Below are 17,516 nucleotides of genomic sequence, written 5' to 3'. Positions count from 1 at the left end.
GTATTCCCGTCTGTCACGCGGGTGATCCGGGTTCGATCCCCGGCGACGGCGTCATTAATTTCTTTTTATTTTTTATATTAACAGTTAAATTTCGCGCGTGGAAATTATTTGGTCTATTTTTTATATTAACAAGTTAAATTTCGCACGTGGAAATTATTTGGTCTATACCTGAATCCAAAAACGTCATACGTGTAACGTTTCCACATGCGTGAGATACGATCCCGCCTTTTTCTGTAAAAGGCCTTGGCGCCAATACGAACGCTGCGCCATTCTCATTTCCCACTCCCTCCATTTTTCTTGAGTTAGGGTTTTCCACCATTTTTTGCCATTTTTGGTAGCTTCTCTACTAGATAAATGCTATACGTTTTCTAGGGTTTTGGCCAGCTTTCTTTGTTGTTTCTTTCCTTTTGTGGAAGGTTCCTCCATCTTGCCCTCCATTTTTGCCTTTTTTGGCCATTTATGCAAGCTTTTAGAAGAGAATTGATCTTCATTTGCCAGGGATTCTCTTATATTTCTGTTATTTCTGTCCTTTAATGGAGTTTTCTACTAGTGGAAAGCCTGATGGCCTGGAAATAGCCTCCGTTGGAGTACTCCACCGAGGTTCTTGGGACAAAAAGTACTGGAGCTGCTCGCGAGTATGATTCTTGCTCATTGGTACTCTAATTCAATGAAACCATAGTTACTCTTTCTGATGCCGTTTTAATCTCGAAGAAACTATTTTAGTGGCGGTGTTTTCTTGTTCATTTTCTGTGTTGTTTCTTGTTTTCATGATCTTGGTTGATTTATATGATTGTAGCCTGTTTTCAGAGAATTTCATAGGATATTCAATTTTAGTTTGTGGCTGCATTTATGGCCTATGATGCTCAGGGTTTTGTGTTTTTTCGTGCAGATGTTTTCTCATTCGTTTTTTGTGTTTTCTCTTGTTTCAATGTTGTTTGATTCATTTATGTGACGTTACCTTGTTTTCAGAGGATTCGTTCGGATTTTGAAATTTACTGTGCATTTTTCTGATTACTAGACGTTTATGGTCATGATCAAAGCCCTCATGAATATTCCTTCTGTTTGAGGTTGCATGGCTGATATATCTATTTTCATGGAGACAGTCTCTTGGTGTTTTGTTTTTCACGGTGTGAAAGGATTCGCCTGAGCAAGTAACTCGGGCTTGCCATTAACCCCGAGTTTTGTGGACAACTCGGGCTGTATAATTTTTTTAAAAAAATTGTAAAAAATTAGAAATGTTATATAATTTTTTTATGTGATTTGGATATTTTTGGCATGTATTGGTGCGTGTTTATTGCCATAATCCCTGTTTTTATATTTTTCATATTTTGAAATTTTTTTCAGCTTCCAAACTGTAAATTTATTTTTTCTAAATCCATTTTTTCTCTGCTTTTTTAAGCTTACATGAACTTTTTAAAGTTGTTTTTGGACTTATTTTAATTTTACTACCTTTTTATTTTTTCAAAATTTTCCTTTTTAAAATTTATTTAGACCCTTTTGGCCTTGAGCATGACTCAGGACTTGGCCGAGTATGGCCGAGGCGAGTCCCGGCACTTTGCTTTTTTGTTATATTTTGTTATTCGTCTTCTGATATCTGTTAGTTGCAGGTAACTTCATATGACTAATAATATTTAAGTTTTTCTCCAATTATGAGTTGTTCGTGGTTATGATTTGAATCCTAATTCATGTTGCTACAATTTGTTTTCTCAATTCTTTTCCATTATATTTAATCATACATTTAAATCTCAAGATTCCACTGCTTTTGAAGAACTACAATGTGTTTTTCTCCATTATCAATGAGCTTTGTATCAGCCGGTGTTCATAAAATCGACTTGGCTAAGATGCTTGGGCCTTGGCCGAGGCGAATTACTTGGGCGGCGAGTCCCGAGTAACTCGTCCTACTGCAGTGCACTTTTTTAAAAAAAGGAAGTATACAATAAATACTATAACCTGCGCGACTTTAACATTAGATGTTGGATGTCATACTGGTTGTGTCGCCCACCTTCATACGCTTCATTTTAAGAGCTCATGGGTTCAATTCCCATGAGCGCTGCTGTTTTTTTTGCTCATGGGTTCCATTCCCATTGAGAGTTGTTTTTTTTTCAAGCTCCTATTCTTTAACCCTAAAAAAAAAGAAAAGTAAAAACAAAGTCTTACTTGGGAGGAATCGAACCCCAGTCGCTTTGAAAAGAATGCGCGTACACTATCCAAGCCACTCAAGCATTTACTATGTATAGTTGACAACATAATATATATTTACCATCTAAAAATCAGTATAGCCTACTCAGATAAAACTCACCTCGCCCTTAGGGCAAGGCCAAGTAACTCAATCGAGTCCGAGTGGCCTCGAGCAAGTCTCGAAACACTGGTATCAGCTTAATTAATTGCATGAACTGTGCAGGGAAAGGATCGCTATCCATATCCAATTGGTTATCATGCTGTTCGCATTCATGGCGGGGATAGATATAAGATGGAGATTAATGAAGGTCCAAAAGGGCCTTTATTTGTGGTAAGTTCATACTACGGTTATAATTCTTTACTTTTTGTATCATTCTTAGGATATCAGATTACTGGGCACATAATTTGGTAGAGTTCACTATATTGAGTGAAGACAGTTTATCTCTTGGGAGCTTTTGATTGCTTCTGCTAATAATGAACACTGAAATAAGAGAAACAGAGAAAAAACTTTCCAAATTAGTGTTGAGAAACTCTAAACTCAGTGGCTGACCCAGTCACCAGCCAAAAACTCAGAAAGTTTTTCAGTTGTGTAAAGAATTCTAGAAAGGAAAAATGAGGGGTCTTTAGTGGGTTCGAACACAGCTCATCACGAAAGTTATTCCATAATGCCACTGCATTGGAATAAACCATAGTTTAGTCAAATTAACATAAAAAAATTATATAAAAGGAAAAACTGGGGCATATCCTGAGTTTTTCATTTATAAAACTTGCCCACTCAACGACTTGAGTGACTTGGGCAAATTTTCCTGACTCAAAATGAGTTGTTATTAACTGCTGTGAATAATATCTTATTATCAATGGTGAAATTTGATTTCAAGGTTTCTTCTGATGATGGGAATTCTGGCACTGGTGAAACCCCGGATATTGCTTGGGAGAATTTTCAGAAGAAATGCAGTACTCGAGTGAAGATGTGGCATGGGAAAAGATTCTCTTGCAAAATCGATGGGGTTCAGGTGGTATTTTAAATTAGGCCATTTTTAGTATTTAATTCACATCTAAAGCTTTGAAAATTTTATAAGCCTTTTTGTAGGTTGGATGTTTTGATGTCGTTATCTTTGTGTTGTATTTGTGGAAATTTGTTTGTTGATCAATCTTTAGAGTTTCATGTAACGCATCTAAGCTGCTGCGGAAATTTGTTTGTTGATCAATCTTTAGCGTTTCAAGTAACGCATCTAAGTTTCTGCTTTTAATATATCATGCCATATTTCCCTTGGTAGCTTTAAGTTTAAAACCTTAGAGCATTTCAGTGTTCAGATCATTGTGAATATAGACTTTGCATATTCTAAATTGTTTATTCATCAGAAACCCATGCTGTACGGAGGAGCTCAATATTTTTGTAAAGCACCCATGTGCCTTACTATCAAAAGAGGTGGTTTTGTCCCTGAAGGTCCACTAATCTGATAAGTTGTGATAGTATTTGAACTACTTCATACTTCTGTCATGTGGGGGAACATTAGTAACACTGCTACTTCATGTGTCATTCTTTTCGTATATTATGTATCGTCATTTAAATTTTTTTTTTCTGAAGTTTTGTTGGTATGTTTTTCACCAATCAAAGAATGATCTTATGCTTTTGTTACTTACAGCCCTCTAACTATTCACCATAACTGATATTGCAGCACTCCACTCTAAATTTTTGTAAATTAATTCAAAATATGTAATCCAACTGAAACTTCTTTACTGATGAATAAAGGTAATGTGTGCAAGAGCATTCTGTTCATAATATAAATAACTTTATAAGTTCAACTTCCTAAATGTTTGTGGGAGTTACACTTTTCATTGGTAATCATAATATATTATAGATAAAAGACTCGAGAGGTGATAATTTTTTTTCAATTCTCATTATTGAAGGATTGTTGGAACTGTTGCACATTGCAGCGTACAATGATCTACTGGAAGGATAATGTGAGAAATCAATTTATGTGAAACCTAGTATTAGATATAAATTGGTCTGTTCATAATATAAATAAGGTTATATGCAGTTCAACTTCCAAAATGTTTGTGGGAATTACACTTTTCATTGGTAATCGTAAAATATTATAGATAAAAGACTTGAGTGGTGCTAATTTCTTTTCAGTCTTCATTGTTGAAGAATTGTTGGAACTGTTGCACATTGCAAAATTCAATGATCTACTGGAAGGATAATGTGACATCAATTTATATGTAACCTAGTATTAGATAGAAATTGGCCTGCCTTTTCATACTCAATTCCCAAGTACCTTATCTTTAATACTTGTTATATAACTGCTGTGCATATTATCTTCTGTTTTTCAAGTCGACTAAGCTCTTCTTGGTTCTGGCAACATGTATGGTTAATTATGATGTTTATGTCATTTAATACTTAATAGGATGCTGAATAATAAGATTATTCCCTTAGGCTTTGGCTTAGTGGTAGATACCCCAGTTTGGGTGTGGGGGTTCAAGGGTTTGAATGCTTGAAATTTGTTTAAAAACTCTAACCAAGCTTCCTTTCCTTTTTCTATAATAAGGTTTGGTGGCACTTCTGGTGGAGATGTTCCTCCGAAATGTATCTACTCGAACTTAATTGTGTTTAAATCAATAGAGGACATATTGTTGATTTTTTATTTATGTTACATTAAACATATATTGCTATCCCGCCTATTTACAAAATATCACAAATTGCTCACCGATCTAGAAGCAAGACCATAAAAATACTACTCTGAATCATGACTTAAAACTCTGAGTGATGCTCTATGGTTTCAAATGCAGCTTTTTGGCTTCAGAAACCCTCTTGTTCAGCGGCTACTTCGTGAACTTGTGGCGAGTGCTAATGGAGTGGCAGAGCAGAGTTCTGTATCACCTTGTTCACCCAGTAATTCTTCAAAACTCGAAGTGCATTCTAAAACCTCACATTCATGTCCAGATTTGGTGGTAAGCACAAGAAAGCATCAGAGTACTGGAAAGAGAAGCAGTAAAAACAGAAGTACAACAAAGATTGCCAATGGGGTGGTTCCAGTTAAGAAACATAGATCCGAGGTAGTAACACCTTCTGGAAATGGATATATGTCAAATGACAATGTGAATGTTGATGAAAAAGCCACTGCCTCTACTGAAGAGAGACAATCCTGTTTAGATGAGAGGAAGGATGAGGAATCGCATCAAACTAATTGGGAGTATTGTGATGTCACTTCTATGGATGAAGACTGCAGACAAAAAGGCACGAGTGATCCAAAGTTGCAAATGTGGATTCCTGTGGTTGAGAGAGAGAGAAATCTGGAACCAGTTGTGGAAAGTTTATGCCACCCTTCTGATGATTCCTTGGCGAAAGAGGTATCTCCCTAGAAGTACACAAAGAATTATTGATGCTGAAATTAACCCTGAGTTTGTCTGAGAAAATTTAAAATTTGTCAGCAATTAGGTGTTTTTTAATGTTTAGCATTTTCAGAATGTCTACGTAGAGTAGTTGATGTTTTCATTGTTTTTAACTAATTTTTCATTGAATTCAATGTGAATCATTTATTTATTTATTTCATTTGTTCCAATAATATATAGATCAGGCATGTACTTGTAGAGTTTTATTTTGTAATAATTTTTTCAGTGCAGTCACTCTTATTTTGTATTTGTAACTATGAAGTCGTGCTTACTTTATGTAGAACAATTAACACTAAATTCTTGAAGTGTGAGACGTATACATGATCGTAAAAGGATTTTCTGGTTAAACCATTAAATTTATATAAGGTTCGGTGTCTTTGGACATAGCTTGGTATATTTTATCCATGAATATTTTTATCTATAAATTACTTGAATTATTGTAACAAAAAGCATGGAGAAGGCCTCATGATTTTTGGGGGCTGCCTAAAATCTAAAGTGCAAGGCACATTCCTAAGAATCCAGAAGAAGAAATAAAGAATTAAAAACTCAAAAAATATTAATTGGGATATAACCTTAATGTGTGAGATAGGATATATGTGATAATATATTAATTTAGGAAAAATATTATATAGTCTAGCTTGACCACATAATTAGGTGTCTAGCCTCCAAAAACATAGAGAGATTTTTTGAATCTGAAATTTCCAGATCATCTTTGATTCTCGTTTTGAATAATTTCAAAGGAAAAATATGAGCTCTTGAAACCCTAAATCTATCATCCCTCAAATGGATGGTTTAGATTTATCCTTTGAGGGAGAATTGATTTGGAGCAATTTTTGACCCGCAAAGCAATCTTTTTAATGGAACTGATCTTGGGGGTGGCTAAAGATGGCCGATAATTTTCAGACCAAAAAATTTCCCTATATACGTTTTAGGCGGGCTCAACGACCTAATTTAGGTGGCCACGCTAGATCACCTAATATGCGCCCACTCAGTTATATAAGTGTGTATATTCTATTTATAATGATAAACAACTTTATATGGTAGGTAAATGTAGTTATATAAGTGTATATATTCTATTTATAATTATAAACAAGTTTATATGGTGGGTAAATGTAGATTCTATTTATATTGATAAACAAGTCTATATAGTAGACAAATAACTATTACTACCACTAGTCATGAAGAGGATGATTGTATAATATTACTATTTATTATATAAAATTCTGATGAGGATGATTGTATTATATTACTATTTACTATATAAAATTCAGAAGTTAGAGCCTACTACAAGTTCACAGTACAGTAAACAAACAACAAAGCAACAATTAACAGTGCAGCAATATGGTCTCATAACCTCCTTCATAAGATCTTGTGACGATGAAAACCTTGAAACAGGGTTTTGAGTTTCCACTGTGGCATTGCGAAAGAAAATGAATCATTTAAATCTCAACTATTTAGAAAATGAGATTTAGTTAACTGCCCAAAAAAATTAAGGAAAAATATCGAAATAACCATGTGAGATGAACTATTTAACATTTTGCCCATATTGTGTGATTTAATTTCAAAATACCCATAAAAAGGCACATGATCATGAGTTTGAATAACATTAGAAATGTGAAGTGCTAAATAGTGCATCTCTCATGGGTATTTTGATAAATTCTCTTTAATTAATTGGGTCTCAGTTGTCTATACATTCGCTTTTCCTTTTATTGGAATACAACTTATATTCACCATCATTATAAATTATTTTTTCAGAAAATTGCAGGAAATACACAAACAAAGAAGTATCGTGTCATAACACTGTTGTCTTGGTCTATGTAGCTGATCATTTGATTTAAAGGTTATGCCTGAATAATAGGTAATGTACTTCCTGGGTTAGTTGGCAATCTCTCTTCCATTCAGTTTGATGGAAATGTGTGTTGAAATGAACTTGATTGTTCAGTTATTCAACACTTTTTTTTCTTGGATTATCGGTCTTAATTTGTCATCATCATCCCTTCCTCATTTTTCATGACATCATCTGTTTCATTAGATTATGCTTCAATGGATATCTGAAATGAAATGGGAATTATGTAACTGTATGTGCATTTGTGCTTCTTGGAGATGTCATCCGTTGTGTGAACTCTACCATAAGAAGAGCAACTAAATGGTACTAAGTTGGGCTACTGCTGCTTGTATGTTCCTTCGTCTTGCTTATGAATGCCCACATGGTTTCTTGCATTGAAACGTATAATACTCTTCTTTCTTCTTTTCTTTTACCTTTTGTCTTTATAAAATGTTGCTCATCCAAGTTGCATCATCATAACGGTCGAAGATTTATTGCTTATTGGGGATAAAATTCCTGGGGTTGAACAACAACAGCTCAATCCCTGCCCTGCCTCGTTGAAAGAGCATTCCTGGAAGTTCGATGGGTCAAGAGATACTGTTGATGGATCAGATTCCCTCCCGGAAACTTATGATGTTGGTGTTGTAGAGCTGAACTCAATATCTGCTTATGTGCCTGATACACTGGATTATCAACAGGGTAATTTATCATTCTCTCAATTTTTTCAGAGTGCATATTATGCATGCCCCATTTATTAGAATGCTCCTTGCTGCTATGTGAGTTGATGCAATTTTCTTGAGTTATCAGTAAAGAACTTTGGATTCATGCAGATAATGTAGCTGATTCTGCATTAGAGACCCACAAGTGTAAACTTGGCACTGAGGGAGTTGTTGGCCTTCAACTACTGGTTACCCCAGAACCTAACGATTCTTGTGTTTTCTACAAAAATTTATCTAAAGAGGGAACAAATGAGGATGATGTAAACAGGAATTGCAGTAGCTCGGAAAGTTTGGAATTGGATCCTCTGATATCAGTCACAAAGAAGATTTCAAGTCCTGTGAAAGTTGTGGTTTCTTCTGAAAAATTGAAAGCTGAACTGAATTCAGGAGAGGAAAATGGCACATTTTCCAGTACTCCAAATACAAGTTCAGAGAAGAGTGATTTTGATTCAGCAGGTCAAGAATTAGAGAAGTCTATGATGATGGTGCTTCTTCCACAAGTGCTCCCTTTACTTCAGAAGTACTCGAGAAAGAAAAAGGTTAACACATGGAAGAGGAATACTTCATCAATTAAATCTGGAATTCATGTAAATAAGGATGGATTGAAGTTTCTTTTAGAGGCCAATGGGAATTCTCGCCCTAGTGACATTGAATGTGAAGGTATGTCTAAGCATTTGCTTAAAGCTATGGCCACGAGTTAAGGTCTGGCCTTTTGTGTGTTTCTTTGGGGATATTGTACTATAATTCTATGGATAGACTGGGACCTACCGTTGCGATCATGATGATTAAATTGATAAACAGTCTATGGGTTCATTATAATCAAAGTGATGGAGAGAGACTGGGACTTACCATTGGGGTCATCTTAGTTCTGGTGCAATCCACTCTCCCCATCACCTTCCATGGTTCAACAGATGGTCCCTATGGAGTAATTATAGATCATTTGGCAAAGTGAATCCAGTCTTTTATTCCTGACTAATATTCTAGTCATTGAACACTTCCTCAGACATTTGGTCCACTCAGTTTCTGAACCCGATTTATTTAAAAATTGCTGCACAACATTGCAATTTTTTTATTAAAGTCACCAAAAAACCTGTTTTGCCTTGGTTCTTGATTTAAAGTAATCAAACTGGCACTTACTCGGTCTGGTCCAAACTGGGTCTATTAGTGTTGCTTTGTAAATGTGTATTCAATTCCTTTCTCCAAACAAATGCTACTGGTTTGATCCCCTGTAAATCTGATGTGCAGGTGATTTTGTTACTGGATTATCAATAAAGGAAAATGAAACTCAAAACAAGGATGTGAGGACTCATATGGAGATGGACTTACCTTCTAAAGGATTTGAAGTTGATGTGCCTTCTAATGGCTGCAAAAACATGATGTCCCTTGACAATAATAAGATGGTTACTGAGGGGAAACAGTCCTCAGAATATGAATCTGTTGTTGCAGGTAGCTTTGAGGATGAAAATTGTTTAAAGGGCAAAAAGGGCATGAAAGCTTCTCATTTGGATTTTGATGGACCTTCTGATCAATCTCCTATTATTGCAACTGCATCTGATCTCAATAATTTGAAATTGCATGATGATGTATCTGAGGAATCAGAAGTTCCTAAGCGGAATGCTGAAAACCCAATAAACAGTGAACCCTCCTATGGTGGAATGGATGCACCATTAAATGAGTATCTGGAACCTCCTAATAACAGCCCCAAATGTTTATCTGCTCCCTCGGTGGTATTGCCTGTTGTACATTTTCTTTCAGGAAGAGAAGCTAAAGGTGCCTGCTTCGCTGATGGCAAAGATTCTCAACAGCCATTTTCTGCCTCTGTAATCTCAATGGATATGGACTTAATGATCTTACCTGGTTGTGAAAGAGGTATGCCATCCAAGGAGTCAGCACTTTGCAAGGATAATAACATTCAGAATACCCAAATTTGTGATATTCAAAATGAGGAAATTCCTGAGAAGAATCAATCAGATAAACCACTTGAAAAATCCAGTTGCAAGATTAAGGAATCCTTGGGATTATGCCCTCTAATGGATACTGATGCAAGAGATATGAAACCAGTGATTGAAATAACAGAGAACATGCAAGAGGGAGATTCCACTGTACATGCTTCTCCAGTTGGAAAGTTTCAAATTGTTAATGTTCTATGCAATCAAGCTCAACCTGGTATTCAAAGACCTTCCTCCATAGTAAAAGATACTGCATCTTGTGAACTTAAGTTTGCAAATAATGGTGTTCAAGTGCCTTTTATGCCTCTTGATGATAGAAAAATCAATTCTGGGACTGCTGCTTCTTTGCCTAGTCATCAGGTTCCACAGAATGTAGCTGATTCTGTTGAAGAAATCTCATCTTTGCCCCTAGCAGGAGAACTTCTTTGTGCTTCTACAAATTTTGATTCCGGAGAGATAAATGATATAATCCATGATGGTGGTTCCTTTAAGAAACTTTCTGCTATCAATGCATCAGTTTCTGGAGAAATCAATCAATCTGGTGTTGCAGATAGAGGTGTATGTAATGAGTCATCTGGAGTCAGTGAACTCTATCTCCATGACCAGCCTTGCCTCAAGGATTTAAAGAGTGTGTGTGACTCTTACGATCTATTATGTGCAGTGCCTACTATGGAATCTGAAGATCAAACACTGGTTGCCTCCGCTGCTAAAGAGATATTGTCATCTTGTTCTATTGACACCTATCTCCAAGTTGGAAAAGAGGCCCATGGTCTTTTCGGCCATAACCATAACTTCTGCAACTTTTCAGGTCGGATTGATGGTTTATCGCACCTTCAAGATCAAAAGATACAATGCTTTCATGACTACGAAGCTCTTGCTGCATCAACTATTTCTGAGAAATCTAGGCCAACAAAGTTTGTTGGTGCCGATGCTGGTACATTGGGTTGGAAAGGACAACTAGTTAGCACTGACTTAGAACGAGAAAAATCATTTTTACCATGCTCTAAGCCTTGTGATAAATCCAACCCTTTCATTGAGCTAATTGGCTGCTATGAACATCCGAATCCTGTCCTTTCCTTGTTCATGAGTACTCAAGGGGATATTGTCTATATTTGTGTTATATGTGGTCTTGTGGAAAGAAGGGAGCGATCTATTTTTGTTTATGAGGTTCTAGTCAGAGAAATGAATCAAAGTTGTCCTTCATTTCTAGGCTACACGATGATTTCATTACCTTCGCAGGGAGAACCCTTTGATATAAAAGTGAGTCATTACCTCTTCCATATTTCTTGTTGTGGTTATATAGCACCGCTGGATATTGTGTGGGCTGTAATTTTTTTCTTGATTCTATTTTCCAGATTGCAACTGAGAGATCTTGGATACAACTTACTCCTGATGGTCAGGCTCTTGTTTTGCTTGACACTATTCAGGCTCCTGCCTGCAGGTTTTTATTTGTTCATTTAATTGCAAGATATTTTATCTTGGAATTCTTTCAGTGTCTTCCTTATGTACCTTGAATTTCTGATTAGTACTTACTAGTTGTAACTATTTATGTTTTTAGAGAGCAAGATCTCAATTGTTTGTGCTCTATGTGCTCTTCAATTTGTGAGCCAAATGCTGTAAAGATAGTTGCTGTAAAGCTTGGTTATGTTTCAGCATTGACTAAGGTCAAAACTATGGAGATTGCATACTGTATATTAGTCTGTGCACCGTCTTTTCTTGTTGCTTCTGGAGCAAGTGGGAGGTTACATGTCTTGCTTATGAATTCTTCATGGAGGTGAATTTTCTCTTAGAATGGTTGTTTGTTTCTTTATCATTCTCTTTGTTATTATTTTCTTCTCCCTTTTTGGTGCTTTTTGGATTTTTTTCTTTTGCCTTTGCTCTAGAAATGGGGAGGACTTAGTTTCTTTCAGTAATGGCCTTTAAATTGTAGAAGGTCATCTTTTGCAGTGTATCTTCCCTAAATTGAGAAAGGTTTCAACATACAAACTATTCAAGTGTCATTATCTGCATCTTAGTTCTAAACTATATTGGAACTGCACATTCACCCAGTTTTATCAATATTCAATATTCTTTACATGGTGTTTATAGACTGTAGAGTTCATAAGTTTTTATTCTTCCTATTGTGTTCTTGTATTGCTTTCAACTTGGTTTTCTGTTCATAAAGGTTTTTCTGGGCTTTTCTTGTTCTTATTGTTTTGATGTACGCATTCAGTACAATTGCGGAGGAATTTGTATTGCCGAGTTCCAATCAGACTCCTGCTTCCATAATTGAATTGAGGAAAATACCACAGTGTTCTTATCTCGTCATTGGTCATAACAGTCATGGAGGCTTTGGTTTCTGGTATGTTGCAAGCTCTGTCGATAACCACCCAAGACTTGCTGCTTTTTCCTTTATGTTTTGTGAACCATCCACAATATGTCTATTTCTTTATCTTTTTTAGCTTTCTGCAATAATGATAATATTATTTGTCACTTCAAATTGTTGGAAAAATTTTCAGTCATCCTCCTTATATGTGATTTTTATCTGGGGTCACACAAAATGTCTAAATCTTTTCACCTATTATCCTGTAATTTAGGGTGAGTATGGTTGGGGTTAACTCATATTAAGAAGAGCATATTTCAGGGTATCAAACTAAAAAAAGCTTAAAGGATAGAGGATCTAGAAGGAGAATGGGAGATGGCAAAAGAGCATATTACGATGACCTCTCTCTCTCTCTCTCAGACACACACACACACACACACATACATGTGAAGATGGCTCTCTTTCATGCATGGAAGCCTATAAAATGGATAATGTTTAGGGAAGTGGGACCTCCAAGATATGTGTGGCCTTGTGGGATTCTTTTTTTCATTATAACATTCTTTGTATAGTTTTTTATTTAGTAATGTTTTCTTGCTAGTGCAGCATATCGAAGCAAAAGGAAATATGATACTGTGAATGAAATTTGGGTAGTCTAACTAATGTGTTGCCACTGGTTTCCTTTCAGGGATATCTCAAGGCGTGTCCTCCTCGGAAGATTCTCTGGTTTTGAATGTTCCGTTGATCATGTTCTTCCCATAGGTTTATTCAGTAGACAAAAGAGAGATCCAATGATAACCGGTTTAATGGAAGACGAACTCAGGGATGAGGCCATAATGGCAACTGAGGATTGGATTTCGGGGGGTTATTCTGTGTCTAATTTGGAGGGGAATGAAATAGCAGTTTGGCTTCTTATCTCTACAGCTTCACATCCAGGGGAGCAACTCAGTCAATTACCAGAAGATTCGGATGGAAATCATTTTGGGTGTTGGAGGTTAGCTCTACTGGTAAACAATGCTGTTGTTATGGGAACCATATTGAATCCAAGGTGCTCTCTCTCTCTCTCTCTCTCTCTGTTTTTTAATATTGAGATTTGGTGACATAAATTTGCATTATTTGTAGCTTTGGTCAGATGCACCTGACCAAGGTTTTTGGATGTAAATTACCCTCAACAATAAATATGAGTTGGATTAAATGTCCATGCTTTCTATGGCATTTTTGGCTTTGCCAGTGGCAAATGATGACAATTATTATGGCTGACAAATGATTTACAATATGGGGAGGATGTAATTCATGTCCAAAAATCTTGGGGCACAAGTAAAACCAGTGTTATGGGACTCGCCCAAGTCTATTTGGACTCAGGCACGTAACTCGGCGTCCGCCTATGGGTGAGTTCGGATAACCCCGAGTTTTGTGTACATCTCAGGGTACATAAAAAAAAATCAAAAAATTGTAAAAAAGAAAATGGGATTTTTCTATGAATTATTTATTTGGCTGTTTTTGATGAAGCTTGGTGAGTGGCTTTTTCCATACTTCCTATTTTTTTACTTTCCTTATCTTTTTGGATTTTCTTAAAATGTCCCCAACTATAAATAATTTTTTTAAAAAATATTTTTTCTATACTTTTTAAGGCTTATTTGGACTTTTTAATTTTTTTTGTTTTTTGTTTTTTTTTTTTACTTTTACTACCTTTCTTTTACTTTTTTTTGAAAATTTTCCTATTTTTTCGTTTTATCTAGGGTGTTTGGCCCTGTGCATGACTTCACCAAGTCCACTTGGACTCGGCCAAGTAACTAGCCTCAGCCAAGGACCGAGTCCCTTGGCCAAGGTGAGTTCCTAACACTGAGTAAAACTTAATTTGATGTGGTGGCAAATCCCTTTTGTGACTATCAAGAGAGGGAACAGACCAAAAGAGAAACTTCCATTATTTAATCATTATTTATTCTTTGGTTACTGCAAAACAAAAGATTGATTTTTTTTTCTTGTCTTACAAATGACATGGCTTGTTCTTTGATATCTTTTACTTTTTGGTTGGGAGTCACTAAACATGGGCAGAGGCTAGACCCCCATCTTGCTTCAACTAGATCTGAATATTTGAAACCCTGTGCTTCCACAGCTTGTTCTTTTATTCACCCCACTAATTGGCGATTTCACTGACTTGATGAATGATTAGTCAAGCAGGTTCATATTACTGTCTATGGATTGATTAGCTTTCGACTTTGTAGTTCAACTGTGCAAAGGGGTCCAAGCATCCAGGCTTATCTGCATTCCCTTATTCCGCCATTCTTCGAATAACTGAACTTGGGTGCAACTAGGTCTTGATGATTGAACCCATGAGCTTGGTTTCAACTGCTGTCTCTGGAAGGTAAATAATCCATTTGTCACGATAATCTATTAAGCTGATTGTCGATTGTGAACTCGAACTGAAAGAAATCTACTCTATTGCTCTTGGGATTCTAAACAAATTTTGTCAGTCTTGCACTACTTGTATGTATTGTTGCATAGCATTAAAAGTAAGAATTGAACCTCCGTGAAGTGTCATTTCTATTTTATTTGTCGACTAGTTTTGTGAATGCTTCGTTGATAAATTCAGAGCTAAAGCAGCTGCTATTTTAGCGGGTTATGGAATTATTGGTACTCATGAAGGACTGGTATACATGTGGGAACTATCTAGTGGGAGGAAAGTAGCTAATCTGCACAGTTTTGATGGTAAATATCTCTCTCACACACAGTTTTGATGGTATATCTCTCTCACACAGTTTTGATGGTAAATCTCTCTCTCTCTCTCTCTCTTTGGAATTGTTTGTACAGGTGGTGTATCTTCTATTGTTGCTGATACGAGCTCAAGCATATTGGCTGTAGTGGGTGATGAATGCAATGTGCTGCTCTATGTGAAGGCATCAGGCCTTCACTTAAAATGATACCTTTTGCTTTGCGATCTTAGTGCTCAGTTTTCCATAGCAAATGTACATTATTCAGTGTGCTATTGTTTATTTTAATCTTTTTTTATAGAACACTTGCAGAGAGAGAGAGAGGACCTTGAAGGTGCTTGATAATTTGATTCTTAATTCATGTTTTTGTACGTGTTAGATATGCATGAGTGCTAGCAAAAGGCCTTTTTAAAAGTCTGGTCCGTTTTTCGGTGATAACAGCTATATCGGAAACTATGGTATGCGAGTCATTAATGGAATGTACATAATTGTCACATGACCTTGTAATTTGAAATGAGGTATGCAACTTCCACAACCTTTGGATCGTCAAAGAGTGCAAGCCTGAGAAGGCCCCTAGCATCTTACATCCGTCAGTTCTTTTATGAATTCACGGAATTCTCCATAGTCTAGTCACTTTCGCACCCCCTTCTGTAATATTGTGCCCTTGCTAATGACCATGTTGGAAAATTGTGAGTGAAATATGGGATAAGATAAGTCGAGTTATAAAAAACTTTTGACGAGACGAAGGAACTTCACTCCTACTGTTGCAGGCACGCAAACTTTGCTACTATAAGGTAATATTTTCCCCTTACTAATATGAATTTAGTGAGTTTAATTTCCCTTGGGATATAAGATAACAATATATTGATAAGCTATCTCTAAAAAAAAAACGAAAAAAAAAGTTTTATATATATCTTGGAAAATGATTTCATGTAACAGTTGTATAGTAATAGAATACAACAGTCTTCAAAAACATTTTAGTGCCTTTTGTTTGATGCCAATTTTTAAAAGAAAAAGTTTATATAAGGATGCTACTTTATAATGTAGAACTATAGATGCCCCTCAAAAATCCATCAGAAAAGGTACTTTTAATGTTAAAAAACCCATTGATTAATCATCTCAACATCGAGATGTGTGACTATGAAAAATAAAAAGATTTTAAGTCTAAAAAATAATGCATTTTACCATATATTATCTACACCACCCATTTTTAAGATTTTCATGTTTATAGATCTACTTGATAACCATTTTTGAAATTTAAAATTTTAGAATTAGATATAAACATAGATTTTGAGATAATCCTAAGAACATTTTACATTAAAATTATATCCCATGATAAAATTTGAAGTTGCACCTTACCTCTACACCTACGGATGCATCCGTATGCAAACTGCACCCATTTTTAAATGTACACTCTTTTCATTCCATTGAACAATCACAAAAAAATAAAATTTGAAAATGCATCCTAGAAAGTGTTATTTTAATTCAATCAACATAAGCTGTCCATTTTGTTAAGTTGCTTAGATGTAGGCTTTAGAAGGATTTTTCTCTTTTCAAAATTTTTGGATAGCTTTGTTATCACTAGATGAATAATGTTGAAAAAGAAAAAAAATGGTTTTGAGTTCATAAAGTTCTAGATCTTGAAATTGATCAAATGGATGGTTTAGATTCATTGTTGAAAATACTCATTTTAACCATATCTATGATGAAAATTTAATTATTATTAGTTTTTTAAAATTGACTATTGGGATGAAGAAAGGGTATGTGCAATTTTTGGTGTAATACAAATGCTACGAATATGGTTTTTTAGAAGTGGGATGGCATTATATTACTATATAACCGTTGTATGAAATCATTCCCATATATATATATATATATATATATATATATATATATATATATATATATATATATATATATAAAGAAAATACTAAAGTTAGCTTACAGCTATATATGAGTTCAATAGTTCAGATTGAATCTATATCAATCTGACAATCACAACCTTATTTTGTATTTGAAGTATGCTCTATTTGATTGTCTAGAGCCTTGACTCTATATAAACCTTTTCCTATTGTTATTAGGGTGTGGTTTATATAGAGCTTAGGCTCTAAACAATAAAATTAGAGCCTACCTTCAAATAGTCTCGAGAAATGTGGTTTCAATAGTTGAAATTTTTTTAATAGCCTTAAAATATATTTTCATCTTTATTTGTAAAGTTTAAAAGCTTCAAAATTAATGTAGATCGAGAGATCTATGAACACTTGAAAATCTTGAAATTTGACGATAAAAAAATGAGCTACAAAACACACTATTTCCTAAACTTGAAATCCATTTTTTTCTAATGTCCATGCATCTTGATTTCGAGATGATCAACTTGAGGATATTTGAGCATCAAAACATCTTCTAGTGACAATTTTGAGGTAGAGGTAGGCTCTAATTTGA

The 17,516-nt window shown here is 35.3% G+C and overlaps 1 protein-coding gene across 6 annotated transcripts; it reads left to right on the top strand.

The window, feature by feature from the left end:
* Positions 1 to 204: 204 nt before the first annotated feature.
* Positions 205 to 15,625, top strand: LOC18446213 (DNA binding protein). Of its 6 annotated transcripts, none has more exons than XR_016041879.1 (14): positions 205 to 635; positions 2,402 to 2,509; positions 3,057 to 3,191; positions 4,969 to 5,529; positions 7,933 to 8,095; positions 8,227 to 8,775; positions 9,361 to 11,324; positions 11,420 to 11,505; positions 11,623 to 11,838; positions 12,277 to 12,405; positions 13,052 to 13,411; positions 14,589 to 14,728; positions 14,957 to 15,072; positions 15,175 to 15,488. XR_016041879.1 is itself a non-coding variant. In XM_020674805.2 (13 exons), the coding sequence occupies exons 1-13, from the start codon at positions 534 to 536 to the stop codon at positions 15,282 to 15,284; spliced, it is 4,599 nt and encodes a 1,532-aa protein (XP_020530464.1). In that variant the 5' UTR covers positions 205 to 533; the 3' UTR covers positions 15,285 to 15,625. The 6 variants fall into 6 exon arrangements, 3 of the variants coding, with proteins under 3 accessions (XP_020530464.1, XP_088704751.1, XP_088704752.1); XR_016041881.1 differs by having other exon boundaries at positions 14,545 to 14,728; XR_016041880.1 differs by having other exon boundaries at positions 14,537 to 14,728.
* Positions 15,626 to 17,516: the final 1,891 nt, after the last annotated feature.

Source organism: Amborella trichopoda, chromosome 10 (genome assembly GCF_054954075.1).
Source record: "Amborella trichopoda isolate Santa Cruz 75 chromosome 10, AtrichopodaSantaCruz75HAP2 v2.0, whole genome shotgun sequence".
Taxonomy (NCBI): Eukaryota; Viridiplantae; Streptophyta; class Magnoliopsida; order Amborellales; family Amborellaceae; genus Amborella; species Amborella trichopoda.
This window is presented reverse-complemented; position numbering and strand designations above follow the sequence as displayed.

Coding starts and splice junctions, on each gene's coding strand:
- LOC18446213 (XM_020674805.2), top strand. CDS start 534: ATGGAGTTTTCTACTAGTGGAAAGCCTGATGGCCTGGAAATAGCCTCC. Junction 8,096..8,226: donor TACACTGGATTATCAACAGG/GTAATTTATCAT, acceptor GGATTCATGCAG/ATAATGTAGCTGATTCTGCA. Junction 12,406..13,051: donor CATGGAGGCTTTGGTTTCTG/GTATGTTGCAAG, acceptor GTTTCCTTTCAG/GGATATCTCAAGGCGTGTCC.